Source organism: Chionomys nivalis, chromosome 17 (genome assembly GCF_950005125.1).
Source record: "Chionomys nivalis chromosome 17, mChiNiv1.1, whole genome shotgun sequence".
Classification (NCBI taxonomy): domain Eukaryota; kingdom Metazoa; phylum Chordata; class Mammalia; order Rodentia; family Cricetidae; genus Chionomys; species Chionomys nivalis.
In genome coordinates, this window is record NC_080102.1 from 52949193 (window position 1) to 52976554 (window position 27362).

The following is a 27362-nucleotide window of genomic DNA, read 5'->3' on the forward strand; positions in this document are numbered from 1 at the left end:
CATTTATTGCTGTATGTATGTTGAAACATACCTCCATTTTCATAATGAGGCCAACGTGATCATGTGTTCTTGAGTTAAGATTTGCAAGATTTTATTGAGAAATTTCACATCTATGTTCATCAGATTTTGTATGTTCAGCAGAGTGTCATCTGTATGTGTCTTTATCTTGTTTTGGTATTTGGGGAAAACTAACTTCTGTTGACAGAAGTTTCTGTTCCTCCTGGTCCCCTGTCTCCTGTGGCAGCTACATGGCGTCTCTCTAACTCTGCCTTCTTTTCTCCTCTATCTCTTTGGAATTCCCACCTTGCTTCTTTATTAACAAATGGTAATAAAACATATTCACAGCATACTAAGAGGAATCCCACACCAAACTTCAAAAAAGCTTGACAGCATCCTGGTTTTGTCTTGTTTTTTTAATGTTTTATAAGTAGTTGGTGTTCTCACTGGGCAATGGTGGCGCACGCCTTTAATCCCAGCACTCGGGAGGCAGAGGCAGGTGAATCTCTATGAGTTCGAGGCCAGCCTGTTCTACAAGAGCTAGTTCCAGGACAGGCTCCAAAGCTACAGAGAAACCCTGTCTCAAAAACAAACAAAAACAAAAAAATTAAAAAACAAAACAAAAAACCAGTTGGTGTTCTCTTTAAAGGTCTTGTAGACTTCAACAGTGAATACATCTGGACATGGCTTTTTAATGTTTATTTCTTACTGCTTCAGAATTATGGCTTGCTATAGGTCTGTTTAAAATGCTTATTGTTTCTTGATTTAACTTTGTTTGATAGGGCATGTGTGTCTAGAAATTGATCTGTTTCTTTTAAATTTTCTAGTTTTTTGTATTATGAATTTTTAAGTATATGTAATACTGGATATGTAATGTCTTTACGTCTCTAACATTAAATCAGTCTTTGTTTTGGGTAACTTAGCAAATGGTTTGTTTGTTAATCTTATTTATCGTTTCAATGACTTCATTAATTCTTTTAATTTTTTCATTTGTATTTTATTAATTTCTACCCTGTTCTTATTTTATTTTCCTTCAGTTTATTGGTTTTGAGTTTGGCTTGTTGCTTTTCCAAGGCCTTTAGGTACATCACTATTGGACTTCTCTTTTCAGTATGAACAACTGTTGTTTGTAAGTCTGATCCTTTAACTTCGTTATTGGGTTGTAATATCGAGACCATTGGCATTAAGAGTTGTGTTGAATGGGTTTCTGTAATGTGGTGGTTATTACTTTAGCTTCACAGATTTGTTACTTAGAGAGATGTATTCATTCCTGTCATTATTGTTAATTTTATAGTACTTTTTGTTTTCCTGTTTCCTGTTTGCTTTAGCATCATTTATTCTTTCCTATAGCCTCATACATGTATTTATCTTTCTTTCCATGATAAAGGATTCCTTCGGTTGTCTTCTGTAGAACTGCCATAGAGACCCTACATGCTTTTTTTTTGCTTTTAATCTTGTCTTTATTGTGGAAATTTCACTCTCTTTTTCTTGTGAGATAAAGTTTTGTTGGGTATAATAGTCTGGGTTGTAATTACTGTCTTTGGAGCTTATAAAGCCTAATTCCAAGCCTTCCTGGTATTTTTGTTATTGTTATTTTAGTTTTGCCTCCACATTTGTGTGTGTGTGTTTTTTTTTTTTTTTTTTTTTTTTTAAATTATGTATACAGTGTTATGTCTGCCTGCAGGCCAGAAGATATGGTTGCTGGGAATTGAAACCAGAACCTCTGGAAGAACTGCCAGTGCTCTTAACCTCTGAGCCATCTCTCCAGTGCCACATTCATGATTTAATAAAGACTTTTGTATTTTGAGAGATCAGATCCCCAATAGGGCTGTTCACAAAAGTAATCCATAGTATCAAGTTTTTAAAATATATATTAAGACTATTATAAAATTTCCTAGAAAATGTATTTGTTAGGGAAACAGCTATTGAAATCTTGTATGAATGGAGACAGGCTCCTTCCACAACAGGCAAATACTTTGGATATAGTTGTTAAAAACTGTCTGTCTTTGCATTGGTAGGTAATAAAGAGGTATCAAAATAAAAGCAAAAATTACAGGGTGTAAGAAGATTTTTCATCAGGACTGTCTGCTCCCCAGTAATGGCACAGAGACTTCTTACTAATTGTAAAAATTTGGCCAATAGCTTAGGCTTGTTTCTGACTAGCTCTTATAACTCAAATAAACCCATTTCTATTAATTTACTTTCTGCCTAGTGGCTTTATTACCTTATCTCTGTAATGCTCATCCTGCTTGCTCTGGTGTCCCTGGTGTCCCTGTTTCTTCCCCCGGGTGATCTCTGTGCCTGGAAATTCTGCCTGACTCTTCAGCGTTTTATTAAACCAATTAGAGTGACATATTTTCACAATGCACAAAAAGAGAAAATAAAACCAAAGACAGGGTAGTTATGAATCAACTCACACAGGCAAGACGAGGAGGAGTAACAGGGAGAAATGCTAATACTGCTGATGGGTATGTTTACTCTGTTTCAGACATTCCAGGAGAACCTATTTGTGTTGTTTTTGTTTTATCTGGGTTTGTTCCTTCTGAATAGCCTGAAAATCATGACCTTTAAACTTTCTAGACATAGAAGATTCCTATTGTCCACTCAATATATATTTCCTGGTACACGCTAACATTTACTGGGTATCACAACACACAAGTGGAAGATGGCATGCTGGGTTATGTCCTGTCATAATAATCTCACTGAAAATTATAGTCTAAAGTAAATGAGCTGAGTAGAGGTGACAGAAAGGTATTGTAACACTGGCCCACCCACCCATCTTCCCTGTACATCCTTTCACAGCTGCTCTACCTCAGCAAGCCTAATACCTAAAATTTAGTCCGAAATCGTCCTTAGCAGCCCAAACATTTCTTTTGTTACCCTGCTACATAGTTTTATGTCTAAATTATGCATATTCTTTCTGTGGTAGCTTGGTGTATGTGGGACTGTCTATTCTCAGTCATTCTCTCATTCTTTTAGACTGTAAACTACTGCTTGGGACATCTCCAGGATCAAACTGAAGACGTTCTACCTGTGCAGTAGAGATGTGTTGGGCTTATTAGTTATCAAAGTTCTGACCTATTTGAGCTTAAATGGAGAACTTGGGATGAGTGAAAGGAGATAATTTAATTCCTTATTTTTCAGGCAGTAAATTGGTATTGTTTTTGCAGTTATTTTAATTTTTTTTCATTGAAATGTAGATTATATCAAGGAAGACAAGTTCCTTGAAATAAAATGCCACTGCTTGCTAAGGGCTCACACTTTATTATGTATTGCTTCCACCTGTTTGTACAGTTTCAGAAGTGTGGCTTGATTACATGGGAAAAAACTTTTCCTTTTCAAATGTTAACTAATAGCTTGCAACTTTTCAAAACTTTTGACTGTTGTAAGATGTCAGTCATTTGAGTATGACGGGGTGGGTTTCAATGGTAGAGCGTCTTTCTAGCCCACCCTGGAAGCCCTACCCACTAACTTTCAGAGAGACCTAGAAGGGGAAGATAAACTAGTGACAGTTTTCCATGTAGTTTTAAAAGTTTTTTTTAAAAGATTGATTTATTTTATGTTATGTGTATGTGTTATCTGTATACATTTTTATGCACCATATATGTGCCTACAGATGGCTGTGAACGATTGCAAATAAAAGAAATAAAATAATTCATACATACATAATTCTAGCATGATTTGTTGACAGCAACTGTAAAACAAAATAGCCTATATGTGTCACTGGAGAACTGAATTGCTATCAATTGAGTAAATTGGTGCATTGCTGTTACATATTGATAAATAAAAGTATCACAAATATTTTGAAATATGGAGTGAGCCTGTGGTAGACTTCAAGACCAGGGAATCATCTTTTTATTTATGTTTACAGTGACTATATAGCTTTTAAAAAATAAGGGGGAAAAAAGCTTCACTTTGAATCAAGAATATAGGCCAGATCCAAGTACCTAAAATACTTTTCCAGTTACACCATTTCCCCCTGAAATGTTGGTAAAGGAACAGTGAGTTGAAAAATCTGATGACTCAATCCCAAATACAAAAATTAATTTGTAAAATAATCAAAATCAGTCTTCCGTAGTTATTAAAAGGAGTCCATTATATCATTGCAGAAAATAGAACTCAATAGAGTTATCTCTATATAGGACAACAAGTGTCGAATTTCTTTCATTTGGCCATTGGAAATATTACAAGCTTTCTTGGTATGAGTATAGCTACTGCTACTACAATAAAAACCCCATTGTTACCATATGAATCTACCTTTATATTGCTTCTCAGTGGTGACCTAATAGACTTTTACAGTATAGTTAGCATATTACACCATTTAATGCTCAGCACCGTTTCTTCAGTTAGCTTCAGACCTGGTCACTGAAACTTAATCAGCTGAATTACCTTTTTTTGTCAGAAGTGGTGTACCTGAGGCTTAACATGTCTGTGTCTGTTAACTCCTAGAGCTTGTCTTTCAATTACTCCGACATTAATTTTCCTGTCTTTGAGGGGTACTGGGAGTGGGGGGAAGAAAGGAATTATTTGGCTTACACTTCCTTATCACTGTTCATCAGTGAAAGGAGCTCAGAAACCCAGTCAGGGGAGGAGCTGATGCAGAGGGCATGAAGGGGTACTGTTTAATGGTATGCTCCTCATGACTTGCTCAGCCTGCTTTCTTATAGAAGCCAGGACCACCTGCCCAGGAGTGGTTCCACCCACAATTGGCTGAATCCTCGCCCATCAGTCAGAACTACAGCCTGATCTTATGGACTCATTTGAGTTTCCCTCATCTCGGATGACTTGAGCTTGTGTCAAGTTGACATATAACTAGCCGCACATTAGTTCTCCGGCCAACCTCTTTCACTGTCTTTGTTCATGGTGGCCTTGCTCATAGTTGCCTTAAAATCTGAGAGCAGCTGTTGTAGTTAATATAACTTGATTAAAAACAGTGCATAAGAGGTACTGCTATTTACCGACAGATAGTTGTATTTTGCTAAAATAACTTTATGGAATTATAAGATCTTTTCTGTAAAGAAAAACACTATTTTAACTTGCTTTGAGTTTGTTTATAGCAGTATTCCTGATGAGCTGAGGTCACCGTTATGATTGTGAATGGTACTTAGATTCTTAGGTATCCAAAAAAGACATGTGTGGTAGAAGTTTAAAAATAACGCATACACATATTTAAACATTTTTTTGCTCTGCTGTTTTTCTCTTTCAGTTATCTAGAAAAGTACGAGAAAGTTCATCATTTTGGGGAAGATGATGATGAGGTACCACCAGGCAATCCAAAGCCACAGCTTCCTATTGGTGCAATCCCATCTTCCTACAATTACCAGCAACACAGTGTGTCAGGTAAATATCACTTAAAATTAGCTGGGCATTCAGAGTTTTGAATTGGGAAATAGACATCATCCAATGTCTCCAGACTTTGCACATGCGCACGCTTAAGGCATTAGAGAGATGGAACTTCCACAGTTTGGCTTTACTTGGTATTTGAGCCCCTTTGCTTCACAGATTTTATAAAGTTTCAGAGTATCTTCAAGTAAAATTTGTTATTGAATGTAAACAGTTTTCCTTATTAGCTAATCATTAGTTTATCCTGAATAGCCACTAAAATGAGAAGAGAAAGGTTCATTTAAAATTAGAGATACTCTAGGTGGTGGTAACACATTTCTTTAATCCCAGAATTCTCTGGAAGCAGAGTCAGATGGATTTCTGACTTCAGGTACAACCAGGAAACACAGAGAAACCCTGTCTCATAAAACAAAATACGAACAACAACAAAAAAGCGATCTGAGAGCTAACTATAAACTGAGTTAAGATAAACCTGGGCTCAGAGGGATGGAGGGAAGTATCAGGTGTTAGGGAAGCCAGGAACCTTGCTATTGAAGTCCTTCTACAATTCCTATAGCTAATGTTGGGTATGCTAGAATGTCAGGAATGTTCTGAATTATTCTATAATTTCCTAATGCGATACTAAAGAATTTTTTCATTCAAGTGGCATCATTATAAATAAATTCCTTAGCTACAAAGAGTTGTACTGGATTAGGAGATAATTATCTTGAAAGTCTGATAAAGGGATTGGAATAGAACTGATTGAGGTTCTAGTTGTCTGTTCTGTGAAGATGAGCTGGGGACACATGGATCAATGTCTTTAGCATTTGGCCTACACAAAGCAAGAGATACTTATTAAGATAGTGGTCTTTACAAAAAAGTGCGGTTTTTTGCACTTACTGTGTCAGTCGTTGGTACTAGTGCCAATCTCTAATGGGTAGCCCTTTGATTTAATTTGGCTCATTTTGCAGTTACAGTTCTTATATTTTATTTTTACTTCTATTTCCAAAGTTTCTTTCATGTCAGATTTACCTCAGTTTCATCCCCAATGAGTAATAACTAGAGAAATAGAGTCCCTTCTTAATATCTCGGATTTCCCTTGGAAGAGGCTTCATCATGTGCCTGTTTAAAAAACTGTGATGAGGGAGGAACAGTGAATGTTTCCGCTTTCTGGCCTGATGAACTACAAGCTGTAAGCTGAAATAAACCCTTTCCTCCCCAGATCACTTTTGGTTAGTAGTTGATCATAGTAACAGGAAGCAAACTAAGACCACCTCTTTTTGTTGCTTTTTTTTTTTTTTTTTGAGACAGGCTGCAGCTGTGCTTGACTTAAAATTGTGATCCTCTTCCCTCAGTGTTAGATTACAGCAGTATGTCACCATACCCTGCTATCTACTTGGTTATATTATATTCCCTACATCTGTCTGATTAACATGGATTAGCTTTGTTTTACTAGAACACTTCAGCTTTAAGGAGTGAAGTATCCTTTGGCGTCTTTGGAAGCCTGTGCTGAAACTGTAGTGGAGCTAGACGTGCTCAGAAGCCTGCAGCAGAAGTAGCTAAGTTACATATTGTAGAAATGGAAGGCTCAGCTGGGCGGTTGTGGCACATGCTTTTAGTCCCAGCACTCAGGAGGAAGAGGCAGGTGACTGGATCTCTGTGAGTTTGAGGCCAATCTGGTCTACAGAGCCAGTTCAAGGACAAGCTCCAAACCTACATGTAAACCCTGTCTCAGGACCCCCCCCCCCAAAAAAAAAGGAAGAAAGAAAAGAAAAAGAAATGGAAGGCTCATCAACTAATATAATGTTTCTTGTAACTTGTCTTTCTCTGTCCCGCCTGTCAGCTCCCAAATAACCACACTGAGACTTCTTATTAATTATGAAAGCTCTGCCTTAGCTTAGGCTTGTTTCTGACTAGCTTTTATAACTTAAATTAACCCTTTTGTTTGTTTGTTGTTGTTTTCCTATGTTCTTCCACACACTCCTTACCTCTTTTCCATTATGCCCATCTGGTTATTCCAAGTCAGCTGGCAACCCCACCTTTCTTCTTTCTATGCTCTCTGTCCAGAAGTCCCACTTACACCTCTTGACTGGCTGGTGGCCATTTAGCTTTTTATTAAATGAATAACAATGATGTATCTTCACACAGTGCAAAGGAATATTTCACAAAAGTATCTGTTTTGTTTTAATGGGAATCTGGACAGTTGTATCTTAGATGTAACATTTTTGACAAAATCTACACAAGGGATTCTTAGAGAGGAAGGAACTGAAAAGAGATGTTGTTTCCGAATAATGTTTAGGAATTTTGCAGGTCTCTTTTTATCAAAAGAGATATTGAAACTTCATGATAGTATTATACAAATGTTTATGATTATCCATCAGTATGAAAGCCCTACACTGATGAGTCTTTCTAAGTTGTCAGTAGAAAAGCTGAGTAAACTCCGTTATGTATTTGTTTTAGCGTGTGTGTGTGTGTGTGTGTGTGTGTGTGTGTGTGTGTGTGAAATACGTTCCAAAATGGAATTACCTACTGATTAATTAAGACCTTGAAAATTTTTATTTAGGGCTGAGGCCTAAGTCAAGTACTCAAGGACAGAGTATTTGCTCGGCACAGGAGAAGGCCTTTATCCCTTTTCCAGTATCCATAAATAATCCCAGATGTGGTAGCAAACACCATACTCCAGCAGGTGAAGTCAGGATGATTCTGAGTTGGAAGCTTGTCTGTGCTACATAACAAGGCCTTACCTTAAAAATAAAATCAGGGAGTAGGAAGATGACTTAGTGGTTAAAGTGCTTGCCATATAACCATGAATGCCAGAGTTTGGATCCCCATACAAATGCAAGGCAGTCCCCCTGTAATTCTAGCCTCAGAAGATGAAGATGGGCTCTCTAGCTGTGTAGACAAACCCTGGGTTTGATTGAAAGACTTTGTGAATGACTAAGGTAGAACAATGGAGGGTGATCCCTAACCTCAGCGTTAGGCCTCCACCTGCCACGTGCATACCCATACATGTAACTGTCATACAGTAAGGGAACAGGTGTCTGAATTTCTCGAGGGTATTGCCTCTTTTCTTTAAACTGTAAAAAATGTTGAGAAGTTTCTGTTTTGAACATTTGGATTATTTAACACGGATATCAATATTTTTGCTTGAATTATGCATAGTTTTTTTTTTTTTTTTTTTTACAGTTTATGTGGGTGAAGGTTGCTAAGGAGCAAACCAGGCAGGACTTTGTGTTGAACAAGTGTTCAATCACTGCACATCCAGCTGCTTTCTAACTTTAATAAGTGTGAAAATATTCAGAAGACAACTCATTAAAATTAATAGAACTCTACTGTTTTAGAGCTAGTCAGTGTTACATTGATTGTTGATTAAATGTTCTATAATCTAACAGACATTTGGACTGCAATTACAGTCACTGCCAACATTAATAGAAAGAATATCCCACAAAATCCCTGCAAGAGTCTTAAACAGCCTGTTAGGTGGAGTCCTCTCTTTTCTAAATTGAAAGGAAAGAATTGGTTACCTCAAATTTAATTTGTTAACAGTAATGCAGTTCAGTAAACTTTAAATCACAATTCTTAAAAATAAATTGCCAATCTCATTTTGAAATAACATAGCTTGCTTGGCAAGGAAAAGGAAGACCTTAAGACCTGTGAAGTGTTGTTTTGTTAGTGAGACTACATTTTAGTAGTTGTTCAGGTTGGCTTGAAACACATGGACTGAAATAGTCCTTCTGTCCCCAGGGTTCCAGGTACTTGGGCTTATGGGTATGCACCACTTATTCTGTCTTCTGTCTTTGAAAGGGGGTTGCCGTGGCAGATGTGGGTGTTAGATGATATTCTCTCTATCATGTGCAATCCAGTAACCAAAACTCAAGTCATCAGGCGTGGCAACAAGAACCTTTATCTGCTGAGCCATCTTGCTAAGTCCCCATCTGGATCTAATGTCCTGTATTTTATCGTACATTCTCTTTAGGAATCTTTACCGAACCTAGTATGATTAAAAAGATAGTTCGTATTTGTTTGTTCCATGGTTATCAAAGTTACTGGTAAGAATGTAAAGATTCTTATTTTTCAGCAACAAAGGAATTCCAGAATTATATTAACTCGACGAAGTGTGGCAGGTGTTTTGAGTGTGAGTTCCAGGTTTACTCTCAGGAGGTTTGGGTGATGGCACCTGTAAAATTAACTTTCCTTCTCATCAGTTACTGTTGCAATATACAAACATCTAAATCTGCTCCTGTAGCCCTAGATTGTTTGTCCACTTTTTAAGATATTTGAGCAACTTCATTTGTCAAAGTTATAAAAAGTAAACTTGTGTGTGGGTGTAGACCAGAGATTGGCACTGGGTGATTCCCTCAGTCACTCTTCACCTTGATTTTTGAGACAAGATTTCTATCTGAACCTTAGTCAAACATAGTGAGCAAGACTAGCTAGCTAGCAAACTCCGTGGACCTTCTTGTCTCTGCCTTCACGGTGCTAGGATTACAGTCATATGACACCATGGCTGTTTTATTTTGATGCTGGGGATTTGAAATTAGGTCCTCCTGTTTGTACCACAAACACTGACCAGCTGAGCCATGCCCTAGGAGCTCTACTTTGTATTATTGTTCAGTGAATTATTGTTCAAAGAATCTGTGTCTTAGTCATTTGTCAACTCTGTTATGCACCTCACCAATAGTAGTGATGTTCCTAGAATATTTTAGAATTGAAGAGTTACCTGTTCAGATGCTGATGTCGAGCCAGATATGGTACTAAAAGTGTAATTCTAACATTGGAGAGTGTGAAGCAGGAGCAGTGTGAATTCAGAGCCAGTCGGGGCAGCACATGAAGACCACATCTCATACCCACTCCTCAGAAATTATTTCTCTGCTAAATATGTAACAGATTTTTACTTATATTTTATAGAAAGGTTTTAGAGTTCATTGTTATTATTATTTTACACTTTTAAGAATCCAAGTCATTCTGAAGTAATCTGAAAGTTTTGATCTGGAGATATTCCAACTCTTATTTTCTTAGACTAGTGTCAGCTCTATTTGAAAAGTTGTCTTAGGGTATTTGTCTCAGGTAATGGCTGCCAAGGCCCACACATACTGTGATTGTGTGCTTTCTGTTTGCCCTGTATGTCTGTCTTCTAACCCTCAAAGTTTTGTTAAATGAATGTTTTAAAATCAGTTCTTGCACAAAAAATTGTCATGTTTCTCTTGAATTATTTCTTTTAAGTTATAAAAACATGAAGCATAAAAGTAAAACTTGATAAATTAAATTTAATCACAATTAAAACTTCTCTTTGAAACAACAAGAACACAAACCAGCTAGGCAGTGGTGGCTCACACCTTTATTCTTAGCATTCAGAAAGCAAAGACAAGGGATCTCTGTGAATTCAAGGCCAGCCTGATCTACAGAGCGAGTTCCAGGACCACCAGGGAGGCACAAAAAGAACACAAGCCATTCACTGACTGGGAAATTTTGGGGAAAATATTGAATAAATGGTTATTATTGAAGATATTTAATACTGATGATAAGTGCTAGTAAGGATGTGAACAAAAGGAATTTTAGTGCACTGCCGATGGGAGTGCAAAATGCTGCAGCCACTGTGGCTTTGAAGATTTTAGAAAGTTAAGCACTCGATTTGCGTGTGGCCCAACACTTTCACTTCTAGACATCTAGACAAGAAAAATGGGTGGGTCCCCAAGTCCTCCATGAGGTATCTATAACAGCAATGTTTGGAGGTGGGAATCCCAAACTAGAAACAGTGAAATTCCCCCAAAAGTTCTTCATGGGGATGTCTAGGCAACAAAAATGGGTGGGTCCCCAAAGTCCTTCACGGGGAATTTTTGACAGCCATGTTTGTAAGTGGATATCCCAAACTAGAAACAGTAGAAATTTCCCCCAAAGTTTTTCTCGGGAATATAACAACCATGTTTGTAGGTGGGTATTTCAAACTAGAATAGAAATAGAAATTCCTGGGGCTAGAGAGATGGCTCAGTGGTTAAGAGCACTGCCTGCTCTTCCAAAGGTCCTAAGTTCAACTCCCAGCAACCACATGGTGGCTCACAACCATCTGTAGTGAGATCTGGTGCCCTCTTTTGGACTGTAGGCACACATGCAGACAGAATACTATATACATAATAAATAATTTTAAAAAAAGAAAGAAAAATAGAAATTCCCTTGATTTGGTGTATGATGAACTATGTCTAGATTATCGATTCACATATCAATATGAATCCCAAAAATATTTTGTTAAATGAAAGAAAATAAACACAAAGACCTATGTGTTATGTAATTCCACCTATCTGATATTTCAAAATAAAGCAGAACCAAGGGACAAGAAATAAGATCGTTGGCTTAATAGTGATGGGGTAAGATAGCAGCAAAAGAGCAGAATTGTTGTGTCTATGTTTGTGGTTAGAAAACTGTATATTTTTAAAAAAATTTAGGATTCTAATGCTAAAAACTATTGCTTTTACTGTTGTCTCAGTAAATCCAATGAAATAATCATTTGCTATTTCTTCGTCAGTGATGTCCAAGAAGGTAAGTGTATTTTTGCATTTTAATATATAAAAATGTAATTTTAAACAATTAGCCTGAAAAGTCAAAAAAATTGAACAGTTTTAGTAAGCTTATAGTCTATTCTGAAGAAAGAGCTGGATCTGCTGTGTGTTTAGAATAGAATAGAATAGAACAGCCACAAGTATCCCGTCCATGGTTAACTTACAGGTTTTTTTTCTTTTTTATTAGATTATCTACGTCAAAGTTATGGGTTATCTATGGATTTTAACTCGCCAAATGATTATAATAAACTGGTGCTTTCACTGTTATCTGGACTCCCAAATGAGGTGGACTTTGCTATTAACGTGTGTACTCTGCTATCAAATGAGAGCAAGCACGCCATGCAGCTTGAGAAGGACCCCAAAATCATCACTTTATTGCTCGCTAACGCTGGGGTGTTTGATGACAGTAAGTTCCAGCAAACGTCAGGTGCAGTGCTAGATAAGCATTAAAGCTTTCTCATAGTTTCTAAAAACCACCAGTAGAACACGTTTGCTGTGTGTGTGTGTGTGTGTGTGTGTGGCACACAGTTTGGGAGACAATTCACGTAGTGTTGTAGAAATTTGTGGGTTTTTTACCATTATGTAGCAGATTATTTGGAAATGAATTCATTTTAGTGCATTTTGCTTTGCATCAATTTGCAAACTTTACAAACTATTGAATTTGGGATTATCTAGCTAAGACTGTTGGGAGTTTGCGATAGACTTATTTTATATGAAGAAAACTAAAAATAGTGTAAACATGCATAAAAGTTAGCTTCTTCCGCTGCCTGAACTATTTTCAATTATATGAGGAAGAGGAAGGAACAAAGATTGTTAATATTTTTGTAATTTTAAATCTCTGAATTAGGTAGATTTCCATCCCATTTTCATGTGGGGTTTTTTTGTGATATTTTCTTTTATTCTTTCAAATACAATTTGGCACTTAAAATAGAATGGAATTTGAAGTTTTTTATCCCTTTTTTGAAACTGTAAAACAAAAACTTTGTAAAGAACATTTTTTTTTCACATCAGAATATTAGTGAAGACTTAAAATCTGGCCATTGAATGGAATATGTGTAAATAGTGACTTAAAATGCATAGGATAGAAGTAACTTGGCTAGTTTTGATGAATGAAGACATGGCATTCTCATGTCTGGCATGTCTTCTCACATTCTGTAAGCACATTGTACTTGTAGTTCTGTGATCTGGAATGTTAATTTTAACAAATACTATCGTCTCATCAGCTAAGAAGGTGCTTTTAACAGGGCGTGGTATCATTCCTGAGGAGGCAGACAGATGGCCCTCTCAGCTTAAGTCCAGCTGACTGCAGAGTGAGACCTTATCCCCAAAAGTTGTTTGAGATAAAAAAAACAAGCACTAACAAACACAGAGGCCTCAGGGCTTGAGAAATGGCTCAGTGAGCAAGGTACTTGCCAAAACTGGGGCCTGAGCTGGTGTTCCCGGGCCCTCCATAAAGCTGGTGTGTGTGAGCTGGTGTTCCCGGGCCCTCCATAAAGCTGGTGTGTGGCAGAGCACATCTGCAGTGGTCCTCCTCATACACGACTGCGAGACCCTGTTCAAAGAAAGTGGGAGGGGAGAATGACACAGTGTGGAACACACACAGCACAGTAGCATTTATTCATTTATCTATTTATTTATTGAACACAATTATAGAGAATTTTCCTTACAGGGATTTTTTTTTTTTTTTTACTAGAATTGTTTACAACGAATGTCTTGCATTTTGTTTTTTAAAGTATGACTCATACAGTCATCTCTGAAATCTATGCCGGGATTTTCAATGTTGGCTCCTGGCACTCCACAGCAGCCGCATCTGTTTAGCTCTTTACTGTGTTTTCTTCCCTACAAAAGGAAGCTTGTGTTGGAACACTGTTTTTCTTTATGGTGTATATAGTTTTTTTTTTTTTTTTTTTTTAAATTTGGGCTAGTTTTTAAAGATTTATGTTTGATTGTGTGTGTGTGTGGGTGGATAGGCGGGTGGCATACATGCACACAAGAGCAGTGTCCACAGAGACCAGAAGAGGAAAGTCAAGTTCCCTGACCTGGAGTGAATACATGTGAACCATCCTACAAGGATCCTCTGGAAAACCAATGCAAAGTCTTGAAATCCAAGCTGCCTCTTTAGCCACTTAAAAAATGCATTCGTTTTGTGTTGCTAAAGATCAAACTCAGGGCCTCATCTGTGCTCTACCAGTAAGACATCTCCAGGTTAGAGTTGTGTGTTTGTAGTGTAGAGACTTAAGCTGTTTTGAAGCTCTGTTTAAAAGATTATCGTTTACTACAGTACATTTATATTTAATAATGTGATTTATTAGGAAATGTTTTTAGCAAACATGATATATTGAAATGTAGTTTTATTATTTTTCAAAGATACATTATATTAAGAACTGAGAGTTAATTGATTGCATTTGTACTGTTGTTTTAGCTTTAGGATCATTCTCTACTGTCTTTGGAGAAGAATGGAGAGAGAAGACTGATAGAGACTTTGTTAAGGTAATCTAAAAACTGAATGGTGATGCATGGGGTGCATGCAGCCAAGCCACCCTGAAGTCAGTGGTTGCCGGCTTTGTGTGTATTCCATACTACTACTTTATCTTTGTCAGAATTGTTTATACACCTGTTTCGAGGTTGTGACTGAATGAAAACTCTTTTAAGGGCTCTAGTGAACAGAAATGAAATTTCTTCATTCTTTACTTGATTTCTGAAGTAATAAATATGTAATAATAGGAAATATTTAAAGTTTTAAGCTGCCAGGATTTGGTGTTTCAGAAAATTTTGTTTTGTACATGTATTGGGTGATACACCTGGAAGTGCAGTTGCTAGATTACAAACAAAGGCTGTATATTCTGTTATTAGATACTGCCAGACAGGCTATCAGAATAGTGCTATTGTCATAATTTTCAACATCAATAAATCAGGGTTTCAGTTGTTCATTGTTGTCAGGGTTTCGTATGGTTGGTCTATGATTTTATCCTTTCCATATATATGAATATATGGTTTCACTGTTTAGGTTTCCTTTTCCCCCCAATGAGTAGTGAAAATTGAAATACCTTTGACTATTTTGATAGCTTCTTTGAGGTAGTGAGTGCCCTTCTTTGGCCATTTTAAAATTGATATTATTAACATTACTGATTTTTTAGAGGCCTGTATGTTTCCCAGTAAAGTTCTTTTTAAAATATATGTCTTAAAAGTATCTTTTTTGTTGCTTTCCTTTCTTCAAAGGAGTTCCTTGGTGGAAAGGTTTATTTATCTGACTGGTTGGTTGATGGGTCTGTCAGTCAGTTGAGACAGAGTCTACTCTAGCCCAGACTTCCTAGAACTTACTACGTATAGAGCAGGCTGACTTCACACATGCAGCTGTCCTCTCTCGGCCTCCCCGGTATTAGTTGTGGGTGAGCCTCTGCTGTCAGCTGTACGAGGTGACTTAATCGTAGTGCAGTGCAGCTCAGTCAGTTCTTGCTTTAAGTTAACTTTGTGTGTGTGTGTGTGTCCTCTTTTTTTTTTTTTTTTTACAAAATTCTGCCTACTTTGATGTCACAAATAGAATTTTTTCTGTATGACCTTTCACATTTACATATACAGTTTGTATAGTATTTGTGTGGAAGTTAGGAATCTGTTCATTTTCGTGTATTTGCTGTATTTTCATCATTTCGTTGCCATTTCACATTTTGTATGGATTTAGTGATTACATATGTATGGGTCAATTTCTGCACTCTGTCCTATATGTTGATCTGTTTACAGCTTTGGTGTGTCACTGAATTTCTCAGCTAGAGAGATGGTTGTGCAGGTAAAAGAAGTTTTTGCTGCTGGTAGAGGGTCTGGGTTTGATTCCCAGCACCCACATGGTGCCCCACAACCATCCATAACTTCACTTCCAGGGGATCTGGAGCCCTCTTGACTTATTCTGGCACTTGCTGTACACGGTACATATACAAACAACCAGGCAAAACAGTCATATAGCTAAAAAAAAATTATAAATAAATTAATTTCAAAATATATATATTCTGATATATTTCTAAAATACTTGTCTTTTGTTATCCAGGGTCTACCTCTAGAGTTATGCTCTCTCTAATTTTATGATTCGGTATAGTTTGAAGCCTTGGAAAGCAGTCTTGTGATTTGTTAGTCTCTAGTATGGTGTGCATATTTCCTTTCCCTTCTGAATCTATGTTCTTTCCATATTATATAAAAACACCCTGAATTGATCTGTCAGTTTAGGTACTATATTCAAATAATTCTCCACTTTTGTCTCTGTTTTACCAATATCTTAAATCATAGAATTATTGTATTTTTATTTTATTGTTGCTATTTTGCTTTCTACCTTTCTTTTCTGATATTTTTATTAATTTAGATAATCTCTTTGATGTTTTGGAACCATGTGACAAGATAAAAGTTTCCTTGACTTCTGGAATCCCATAATTGAATTTGTGGAGTCTTTCTGTGTATTTGTTTTATCTTTGGAGACGGGGTTCTATTCTGCAGCTCTGGCTGTCCCGAAACTCCCACCATAGTCAGGGCTCAAAGCTCATAGAAATCTTACCCGTCTCTGCCTCCTGGATACTGGCTTTAAAGAAATCCTTTCTCTGTTTTTTGTTTGTTCTTTTGCTTGTTACTTGTTTTTTTTTTTTCCCCAGCTCACTTAATCCTTTTCTAGTTGTGTCTAATATGTCATTTTACCCATTTGTTGAATTTTTTTTTAGAAATTTATTTTAATTTCTGAAGATCCTTTTTTGTAATTTTATTCTTTTGATTCTTTGGTACTTTGATACAATATCTTTTTATATTCTCTTTTGCTTTTAATAATATGAACATCTATATATTTAAAAATATCTTTAAATTTATTTAGTTTAGGATAGTTTATGTAATACGCATAAACCTGGTATCTTAGTCACTGTTCTATTGCTTTAAAGAGATACCATGATCAAGGCAATTATAATAATCGAAAGCATTTAATTGAGGGGTTTGTTACAGTTTCAGAGGTTAATCCTATATGATGACAGGGAACATGGCAGCATGCATGGCTCTGGAGCAGTAGCTAAGAACTACATCCTGATCTGTAGGCAAAGAGAGACTCTTGGCGTGGACTTTTAAAACCTTACAACCCACCCCCAATGACATACTTCCTCCAATAAGACCACACTTCCTAATCCTTCTAATCATTTCAAATAGTGCCACTCCCTGGTATTTAAACATTCAACTATATGAGCCTATGAGGGCCGTTCTTATTCAGACCACAACACCCTAATAAAACTTGTGAGCCAGATGTTACTGGCTCACAGGATTAGTCCCTTGTATTTTTTTCCAGTCTTGTTTTATTATTTCTTTATTTCATTTACTTATGCTACTATCTTAAATTTGCAAGACATTTAAAGACAAATAAATACTGTTCTGAAGTCACTGTGTTAGTGCCCATTGACTCAGGAGTAGAAATCAAGCCCATGGAAACTTAAGAGCCAGCCAGTGCTGAACAACTTCCTCGGGGCATGCTTTAAAAACCCCAAATTCAGGGATACTGAGAATATTAAGCCTGTAAATTTCTTGCTATGATAGAGCTTTATTCCTAATTCCTTCTTCATAACTAAACAAAGATCCCGTCTCATATTCTTACCTTACCCCCTAAAAAACCATACCTGTTGTTTATGGAATTAGATAATTTTCTTAATTCAGGAGAGTTGATGCTGAAATTTTAAGTTACACAAAATATTTTTTTACACACAGTCACAGTAGCAGTAGTATAATTAATTACTAATTATGTGCAGACAAAGACATGAGTGTGGTGATTTGATGAAGCCGACTGTTGCTGTTCATTTATATTCTGCTATTCATAAATCTTTATGCTGTTTTCTTTGGCTTTGGTATGTTGCACCTTTCTAACAAGTTAAGGCTTGAAGGTTGGTTTTCTAATGTATAAAATACATTTAAGGCAGTGAAGTCCCCTCTCAGTACACTTTTAGCCTTGTAATATGTATTTATGATGTCTTGTTTTCATTATACTTCAGTTTAAAAATATTTCCTAATTTCCTTTTTGGTACTGACTTAAATTTAGAAAGGGATTTGGTTCCCAGAAACCAAATAACTTTGTTAATTGATTTTCAGTTTACCTGATTCCTGGCAGCTTCTTGAATTTATAGCCTGTTTTGGTTTTGTTTGGGTCTTACCCCCAGGACTGAATAGTGCTGGTGGGGTGTGTGGGTGGATGTGTTGGGCGGGGGTGTTTCTTTTAACAAATTTTTACTGTGTATCCCAGAGTAGCATCAAACTCAAAATCTTGTCTCAGCCTCTCCTGTGCAGTTCTGTAATCACCTTGTTAGAGATAGGCTTATAGGTAGGCATCACACCCAGCTCTAAGTCCTGTTAATTTTACAAATGTTTATTCACTAGTAACTTGAGGTCGTATGTCCCTTTCTGTTATCTAATTGTTTATACTAGAGCAATTTGCATATTAACTCTTTCAGTAAATTGTTATTAACAATTCGTGGATAACGCAGGGATCCTAGAACAATTCCATTTCTGTGTACAGTTGTTGTTAACACACTATGTATAAGTTAAATTGTTCTTTTTTAGATTATCTGTTTGTCTTTCTATTATCAGTATCTTTATTTATTATGCACTGTATTCTACAAACTGCTTTAGTCACATGCACACCCCTTTTATGTTCACTTTTCATTATTATTTAGTTCGAGAGTAGTTTCTGGTGTTCCTGGTGACTTTTGATTCCTAAGTATCATAGAAGAATACTTTTGATTTCTATAAGGTAGATTTTTTTCCTTATGGCTTTTATCATCATCAGTCATACTGATTTCCAGTCAAATTCTGTTGTTTTTGAAGGATATGCTCCTTATGATTCAGGCCTTTAACATTTAGGAAAGTTTGTTTTATAATCCAGTGTGTGGTCTTTGTTCATTAGTGGTTGCAGTGGGCCTTAAAGGATTTTTTATACTGCTATATTGGACATGGTGTCTATTAATAATTGTTATTCTGTGATTCACTGAGTAATGAAGTAATGAAATTGCAAGCTATGATACAAGCATTTGTATCCATTTTCTTTCTTTTTTTTTTAAAAATATTTATTTATTATGTATACAATGTTCTGTCTGTATGTATGCCTGAAGGCCAGAACAGGGCACCAGACCTCACTATAGATGGTTGTGAGCCACCATGTGGTTGCTGAGAATTGAACTCAGGACCTTTGGAAGAGCAGGCAAAGCTCTTAACCACTGAGCCATCTCTCCAGACCCTGTATCCATTTTCAATTGTCTGATTTTTCTTCAAGTATTCAAACTTATTAATCACTCCTATAGTTAACAATCATTATGTTTTCTTGACGGATCTTTGTGCCATTTTGTGCCATTATGAAATACTTCCTAACATGTCGGCTAATACCTCTTGCCTTGAATTCAACATTGTCTGCTGCTTGTTTGGCCACTACAGTTTTCTTATGGTTGATGTTTTTGTACCACAGTTTTTCCTTCCTCTAATTCAGTGTTTCTTTTTGCTTGCTTCTGGTTGGATCTTGATTTCTTCCTCTTCACAGAATGCAATTTCTGTCTTTAAATTATGTTTCAACTAAGTACATTTCATGATGTTAATGATATAATGGAGTTTGAACTTATTTTATTTTATTGAAATTTTGGTTGTGCCTCCAAAATTAAGAGATTTGTATGTTCATGTATAGTAGACTTTGGGGTCTTGTCTCAGTTCTTTGAAGATGATACTTCATTGCTTAACATTATTCTCAAGAAGCCAGTTGTTGTAATGAAGGCCACTTGTGGGTTCCCAGCTGCTCAGCCCCGAAATAATCACACGGGAACTATATTATTTAAAACACTGCTTGGCCCATTAGCTCTAGCTTCTTATTGGCTAACACTTACATCTTAATTTCACCCATTTCTAGTAATCTGTGTATTGATTGCCACGTTGCTGTGGCTTACCAGCTAAAGGTTCCGGTGGCTGTCTCCAGTAGGGCTACATGGCTTCTCCCTCACTCTGCTTCCTTTCTGCCAGCATTCAGTTTAGTTTTCCCTGTACAGGCCCAAGACAGTTTATTTAGTCACCAATGGTATTCACAGCATACAGAGGAGAATCCCACACCAGTCAGTCAGTTTTGTTGGTGCAGTTTCTCTCTGACTTCAAGATGTTTTCTTTATTATTGATTTTCTTTTTAGTCTCATTGGGTTGTGTCTTGAATTTTTCATTACATGCCTTCCCTATTGTTCATTTAGCTTTGTGAATCTATGGTTTGATATTTTATGTGAAATTTGGAAAGTGTTTAACAACTGTCAAGTTATTTTCATTCCCCTCAAATTTTATTGGGTATATTAAACAGTAATATTTCACACATCTAATATTCTATTCTAATTTTTAAATCTTTTAGCCCATGTGTACTTCAATATGGATGGTATTTTTGTCAACTTTTTATCTTCTCAAGATGAGACAATCTTGATCTTGTCTCTCCTTCTGTTTTCTTCAGCGTGGCCGCGCTCTCTCTCTCTCTCTCTTTTTTCCCTCTCTCTCTCTCTCTCTCTCTCTCTCTCTCCCTCCCTCCCCCTCCCTCCCTCCTTCCCTCCCTCCCTCCCTCCTTCCCTTTCTCCCCTTTTAATAAATGCTTTTATGGCAAAAAAAAAAAAAGATGAGACAATCTTGTAATTTGTTTTCATTTCTAGTTAAAACTTAAGATTTTTAATTGAGGTTTATTTCTTTGGATATGAGTGTTTTCTTGAATGTTATCTTTATGCTCTCGCTTTCCGTCTGTGTGTGTGTGTGTGTGTGTGTGTGTGTGTGTTGCCTATGAAGAGGGCGCCAGAGTTATTACGGTTGTGAGCCACTGTATGGGTGCTTGAATTGAGCCTGGAAGAGCAGCCACTGAGCCATCTCTCCAGCCCAGTTTTAAAGTTTCCATTTGGTTTATTATCTATTTTTTCCTTATCATGTTTTTATCATTTTCATTATTTTTTCCTTTATCTTTTCACGTCCTTTCAAGTATATTTGTTAATATAGTTTTTTTTTAAGCCTCGTCTATTCTCTAAACTTTCTTATTTAAGAACTAGTCTTGCTGAAACTTTTTTTGTTTGTTTCTTTGGGTCTTGATAATTAGTCAAGTTTCTTAGTTTCTTATATCTAGTAAGTTTAAACTTTCTTATTTAAGAACTAGTCTTGCTGAAAAATTTTTTTTGTTTCTTTGGGTCTTGAAACTTAGGTTTCCTAGTTTCTTATGTCTAGTAAGTTTTTTTTTTCAGTTACAGATATTTATGTGTATTACATCACGAAGTCTACATTTTGGTTTCTTTTAGAGAATTTTAATTTTCTTCTAGAGATTCTTAGCTGTTACTTGGTTTAACTCTGTAGCTGCATTGGTTTTAGCTTTGTTGCAGCAAGGTTTTGTTTGTTTTGTTTTTAAAAGTCAGCTTTGTATCCCTACAGTATCATCTCTACCTCCAAGAATGGCTGTAGTAAAATGCCTAACATGTGTGAGACCCTGGAGATAATGACCTCATAAGGAACAGGGTTATTTTAGTTTATACTGAATGACATCTGAGTGGCCTTGGTGCTGTGCTAATTTAACACATCTGCACAGTATAATATGTGGGGCAAATTTCCTTCCTCATCTCCAGGAACTAAGAATGAACACAAAGGAGCAGGGTACCGCAGTCCCTTTTGGGAGCATGCTCACAGTGATTTAAAAAGCTTTTACTAGACCCCATCCCACAAAGCTCTCTGCAGCCTGCCAGTACCACCCTCTCCCTGCAAGGACCAAGTCTTGAATACATGGAGATTAAGGGCCACTGAAGACTTGTACCATAATATGTGTAGATTAATCTTACCCAGTGTTTGGTGTCTGTAGGAATTCTGTTGAATTAGCTCGGTTTACATATTTTCTCTGTTCTCTGAACTTCTATTGTACCTCTGTAGTGTTGTTTCCATGTTTTTCCTGTTGTGTGGAATATTACCGTACAGATGTACAACTTTGGTATCCCTACTAGATTTGTGGAGCTTTTGCTACATGGTTCCTCATTGCTAGAGATTGGCTTTCAGATGCTGTCTGCATTGGTTTGAAGTAAGCCCTAAACAATCTGCTCATGTTAGCAGTCACTATCTCTTGAGTTTCTTTCTGTTTGTATGTCTTAGCCCAGAAATAAAGTACAAATAGAATTGTGGGTGATCGGTGTGCAACCCTTTGCTCCCTTTATTTCAGTACTCTCAGTCTTGCATACCTGTTGTCCAATCGTGAAAATACTTACCATGCATGTTAGTTTATGGGAAGTTGGTGCACCAGTACCCATTGCTCCATTACTTACCTGGCCAGAAGCCCCATCAGACCATTTCCCCTAAAATCCTTGTTCCACTACTTTTCTGTTCCCTAAGTCTTCTGGGTTCCACAAACTCTGCTGTCACTTTAAAGTTCTCTGTCTTTTTTGTCTGCCTGTATTGATTGTTTCTTTGTCTTTCTTTTTAAGAAGTTTTACATCCCTACACTTTTATTTAGTTTCTTTGAGATAGTATTTCTTCATTCTGCAGCTTAGAACTTTAGTTTATTAAGAAAATCATCTTTCCTTAATTCCCAGCGTACTTTGTTCTCACTTTCCTCCCGCTAAGGTAGTTTCTCACAGACCTTTTTATGGTCATCTTTTTTTTTTTCTTTAAAATTCAAACTTTCTGTGTTCACTTTTGACAATTGCTAGTTGTTAAGCCCATTTCTTGAATTTTAAACTCAGTTATTGTTTTGTAGTTCTGGAATTTGTTTGTTTCTTTTAGTTTCCATTCCTTTGCCAAAGTGCTCAGTCTTTTATTTCTTTGGAGCTACTTACTATCCATGATCATTCTGACTTCCACATCTGGTATCTTCATTATTTACTGTTTCTTGTTTTTTTTTTTTTAATTGACTATTGAACTTTGTATTTCTTTAATAACTTAGTTCTTTTCTGTTGTTACCAAATACCGCAAGACCTTTTGTTTGTGTAGTAGACCCTCAGTGGTCTGGTGCGGCCTGGAAGCCTTTATTCACACTGATAACCTCAAAATCAAAAGAACTTTGTTTCCAAAACTAAGCTACCTCAATGTGTGCATTTCAGTTTTTAGAATGGAACATGAACCACTTCCACTGTTATACTTACGTTAAGGTCACAAGCGTTGACAAACTGGAATTTTGTAAAATAGAACAGTGTAAGTCCTGAAAGACTGTCTTAACAGTTTGTAGGTTTGGACTCATCTCTTTCTATGTAAAGTTCAAAGACCGTTTGGAAACACTGGAAAGCAATTTAAACATCCACCCTACCAGTGTACTATGTGTATCAGAAGAGTCTGTAAAGATGGGCACTGTGATAATAACACAAGTTATAGATGCACTTTACATGTGTTGATCTGCATAAATCACAGTTTGCATAGTTGTAAGACAACCTGAAAATATGTGCGATTCCTGTGGGTGAGAAATCACAGGTACTTCTAATCTTGCTGTGCATTGGTAGATAATACCTGTAGGGGAAGAAACCACTGAAGAAGTGCTTGAATCCACTTAAGAATATTAAGATGCCATTTTTCTTTCCCATTCAAATTCCCAGATACCTTGCAAGATTCTGTGGACCCAGATTAAGAACTTTTGGTCTATAAAAATTTTATATTAGCCGGGCGGTGGTGGCGCACGCCTTTAATCCCAGCACTCGGGAGGCAGAGGCAGGCGGATCTCTGTGAGTTCGAGACCAGCCTGGTCTACAAGAGCTAGTTCCAGGACAGGCTCCAAAACCACAGAGAAACCCTGTCTCGAAAAACCAAAAAAAAAAAAAAAAAAATTTATATTAAGCTGCATGAAAAGCAAGTGGTTATGTCAAAAAAAAAAATCCATAGGTTGTAACACAATCCACAGGAATGGAAAAACAGTATAAAAATCTAGTTTTGTTTTATGTAACATTTATCAAAGTAATATAATAATTGTTTTAAATCATCAGCATTTCTCATTACAGTTTTGGAAAGACATTGTTGATGACAATGAAGTGCGTGACCTAATTTCTGACAGAAACAAGTCTCATGGTAAGTCAGTCAGCACAGGTCAATTTATTACTTACTTTTAGAATAACAATAATAAATGAAATAGCAGCTTCAGGGAAATTTGTATTTTTTGTTGCAGAAGATACATCAGGAGAATGGATTTGGGAATCTTTATTTCATCCACCTCGAAAGCTGGGTATTAATGACATTGAAGGACAGCGGGTACTTCAGATTGCAGTGATTCTGCGGAACCTTTCCTTTGAGGAGGGCAATGTGAAGCTCTTGGCAGCTAATCGCACCTGTCTTCGTTTCCTCCTACTCTCTGCTCATAGTCATTTTATTTCATTAAGGCAATTAGGCCTTGACACATTAGGAAATATTGCAGCTGAGGTAAGCATGTGGCATTTCCTTAACATGGCTTTTTGTTTTTATCCACATTTACTTTAAAATTTTGAAATGTTACATTCTGTATCTGCCTATATTTGCCAGATTTTAAATGGTTATGTATATTTGTGGCTGAAAGGTGGTGTAGGAGAGTCATATTTCTGGGGGGAACATTTGGAATGATACTGCAAATTTAATGATAACTGTTTCCATGTCACATATTTTTAAAGTAATACAACATTGTCTTGTTCATTTTTATTAAGTTTAAAATGCACAGTTTGGGAAGAAGCATAGCTCAGTGATGGTGTCCTTTCTTTTTTCCAGCTTTTATTGGACCCTGTTGATTTCAAAACTACTCATCTGATGTTCCATACTGTTACGAAATGCCTAATGTCAAGGGATAGGTTTTTAAAGATGAGGGGTGAGAACTCAATTTTTTTTTCATTATTTCATGTGAACAGACTTTATTATTTATTTCAAAAACAAAACATATGTGTTCTTGCAGGCATGGAAATTTTGGGAAATCTTTGCAAAGCAGAAGATAATGGTGTGTTGATTTGTGAATATGTGGATCAAGACTCATACAGAGAGATAATTTGTCACCTCACTTTGCCTGATGTGCTACTTGTAACCTCAACACTAGAGGTGCTGTACATGCTCACTGAAATGGGAGATATTGCCTGCACAAAAATTGCAAAAGTAGAAAAGAGCATAGGTAAGACTACATCAACAGTTTTATTTTATTTTTTGAGACAGGGTCTTATGTAGCCTGAGCTGGGCTCAAAACCATCTCCCGAATGCTGGCATTACAGGTGTGAGCCACCACCGTGCTGAGGATCAGACCCGGGATTTTGTGCATGCTAGACACTCTACCAACTGAACCACATCTTTGGCACGAGTGTTTTCTTTATTGAGGAAATCCAATACGATGTGGTGTGGAAACTTTGGCGTTGAGGATTTACTGTGTACTTGAAAAGTTATTACTCCCTCAGACATGCAACTTTACGTAAACCTTTGAGAGGATAAGGAACATCTGCTATATGACAAACTTGATTTTGTAGTTGTCAGCATGTTCCTATTGTAAGTCAGATCTAAGCTAACAGCGCCGCTGTGCCCAACGCCTTCAGAACTTCCCTATGTAGACACTCATCAGCGATGGTTAGTAAGTGGCTCAAATGAGACAAGTTTCCTTTTGGTTCTGCACGTGCTCACAGTGGCACTGCCTTAAAGAGCAGTGAGTTGACCCTTGCAGTCTCACTAGTTTAGATATACTCACTGACATGCTGTGTTAGCATTCTGCCTTTCGTAGGGATGAACACTTAGATCAAAGTTAATAAAGATTTAACTTAAAAATGATGTTATTGAGAAATTAAAAGGTCAGTTTCCCTATCAGTGAATCAGTGATCCCCAAATCTGGACACATATCAGAATTACTTTGGAAACATTTTAAAAATGAAGACATCTAGTTTCTTCCTCAGATACTAAATTATTTTTAGAGATTAGGCTGCTTCTCTTTTCTTAATTCTGGCATTGATTTATAATATTATTAACTAATTCCTCTCCTTTAATTTTAGACATGCTAGTGTGTCTGGTTTCTATGGACATTCAGATGTTTGGCCCTGATGCACTAGCTGCAGTGAAACTCGTCGAACATCCAAGCTCCAGTCATCAAGTTTTATCTGAAATTAGGCCCCAAGCTATAGAGCAGGTCCAAACCCAGGCCCATGTAGCATCTGGCCCAGGTTAGTGTTTTCATATGTTCTTTTTCAATATGCTTATGGGTGTGTAAGATTTAATACTTAGGGTAAATTCAAATGTGCAATGCAAAGAAGTAATGTTTACAAAGAGTTGGCTAAAGAAGACTTATATTACTTCGGATTTCATAGCTAGCCTATATTATAGGTGATCAAGGTGAGCACTGAGGGAGGACTAGATAAAATAGAGGAGGCAGATTCAGAACAATTAACGAAATATGAGGGATGTATAAGCAATCAGTGCTTATTTTTTGTGGTTTTATTCATGGGATCTGTATATTCCTGAGCAGGTTATTTGTGTATTACCTTCTAGCTCTCTCATTTGTCTAATGAAGACAGTTAAGCATTAATGACCTGTAGATTATTCACTTAGGTAGTAACTCATCACAGAGGTGGAAGGAGGACTTTAGAGACTGAGAGAATTAACTTTGAGCTGGAGTGCATTCACTTGGCTATTCTTTGTAGCTGGACACTTCTGCGGTGCAGTACTGCTCTTTTACGGAATGATTATCTTGAAACTTTGCCTTCTTCATCATTATGAAAGTTTTTATCTGTTTTTAGGTCAGCATCTTTATTTCATCATAATTTAAATAATTGCAAAAAGTATATTTTCTTGATGGATATTAAACTGACTTTTAAAAATAATACCGTGTTCTTTATAGCTATTAGAATTTTGATGCCATAAAGCATTTTTTCAAATGTGTATAGACTAAGAATTTGGGTCACTGTCAAAGCACATCCATGGCAGCACAACCTGAGTTCAATCCTAACATCCTTGCCAGAAAGATAGAAGTGCTTTCACAGTGTCGCCTACTGTGGAAAGCCCTCCTTTACTTTGTCCTCATCCCCGTGGCCTCCTAATCCTTTTCCTACTGTAATGACTTATGCTTGGGAGTTTCTTTCCATCACTTCACATGTTCCCAGCCTTAAAGTACACTTGGTAAATGTTTGTTTCTTTATAAAACTTTTTTAGAAGTTTGTTTTATAATGATAAGTTTCAGTAGTAAGTAGTACATCAGACAATAGTAAGCACAGGCCTTATTTCTAAATAATCTTTAAGTGCAAAGTGAGGTGGTTGGAAGTGTTCTCAGGGCCTAGAGCTATCCATGCAACATATGTGTGGATGCGTACTGTTATTGCTAGAATGGAGTGGAACCAGCATTAATCCTGTTTTCTCTTCTTTTTAAATTGATGACATTTTCTGTGTAAACAATGTATTCTGACTATTCCCTGTTTTTTCTCCTTCCATTCTTCCAACCCTCTCTCTCTCATCACTAGCAGTCCCTTTCCCATTTAAGACTTGGTTGTGCTTTGTGACCCATGTAGATTAGCCTGGGCCACCTGTATGACCCCTGAGTTTGCATTAAAGATACAA

The 27362-nt window shown here is 36.7% G+C and overlaps 1 protein-coding gene across 1 annotated transcript in view; it reads left to right on the forward strand.

Annotated features, from left to right (window-relative positions):
• Window positions 1–27362, forward strand: part of Arid2 (AT-rich interaction domain 2) — a 140231-nt gene that overhangs the window by 61836 nt on the left and 51033 nt on the right. The window contains exons 4-11 of the mRNA XM_057791755.1: window positions 5204–5337; window positions 12061–12279; window positions 14296–14363; window positions 23825–23891; window positions 23989–24239; window positions 24558–24654; window positions 24739–24948; window positions 25808–25975. Of these exons, the coding sequence (XP_057647738.1) occupies window positions 5204–5337; window positions 12061–12279; window positions 14296–14363; window positions 23825–23891; window positions 23989–24239; window positions 24558–24654; window positions 24739–24948; window positions 25808–25975 (1214 nt within the window). The remainder of the gene's footprint in view (window positions 1–5203; window positions 5338–12060; window positions 12280–14295; window positions 14364–23824; window positions 23892–23988; window positions 24240–24557; window positions 24655–24738; window positions 24949–25807; window positions 25976–27362) is intronic.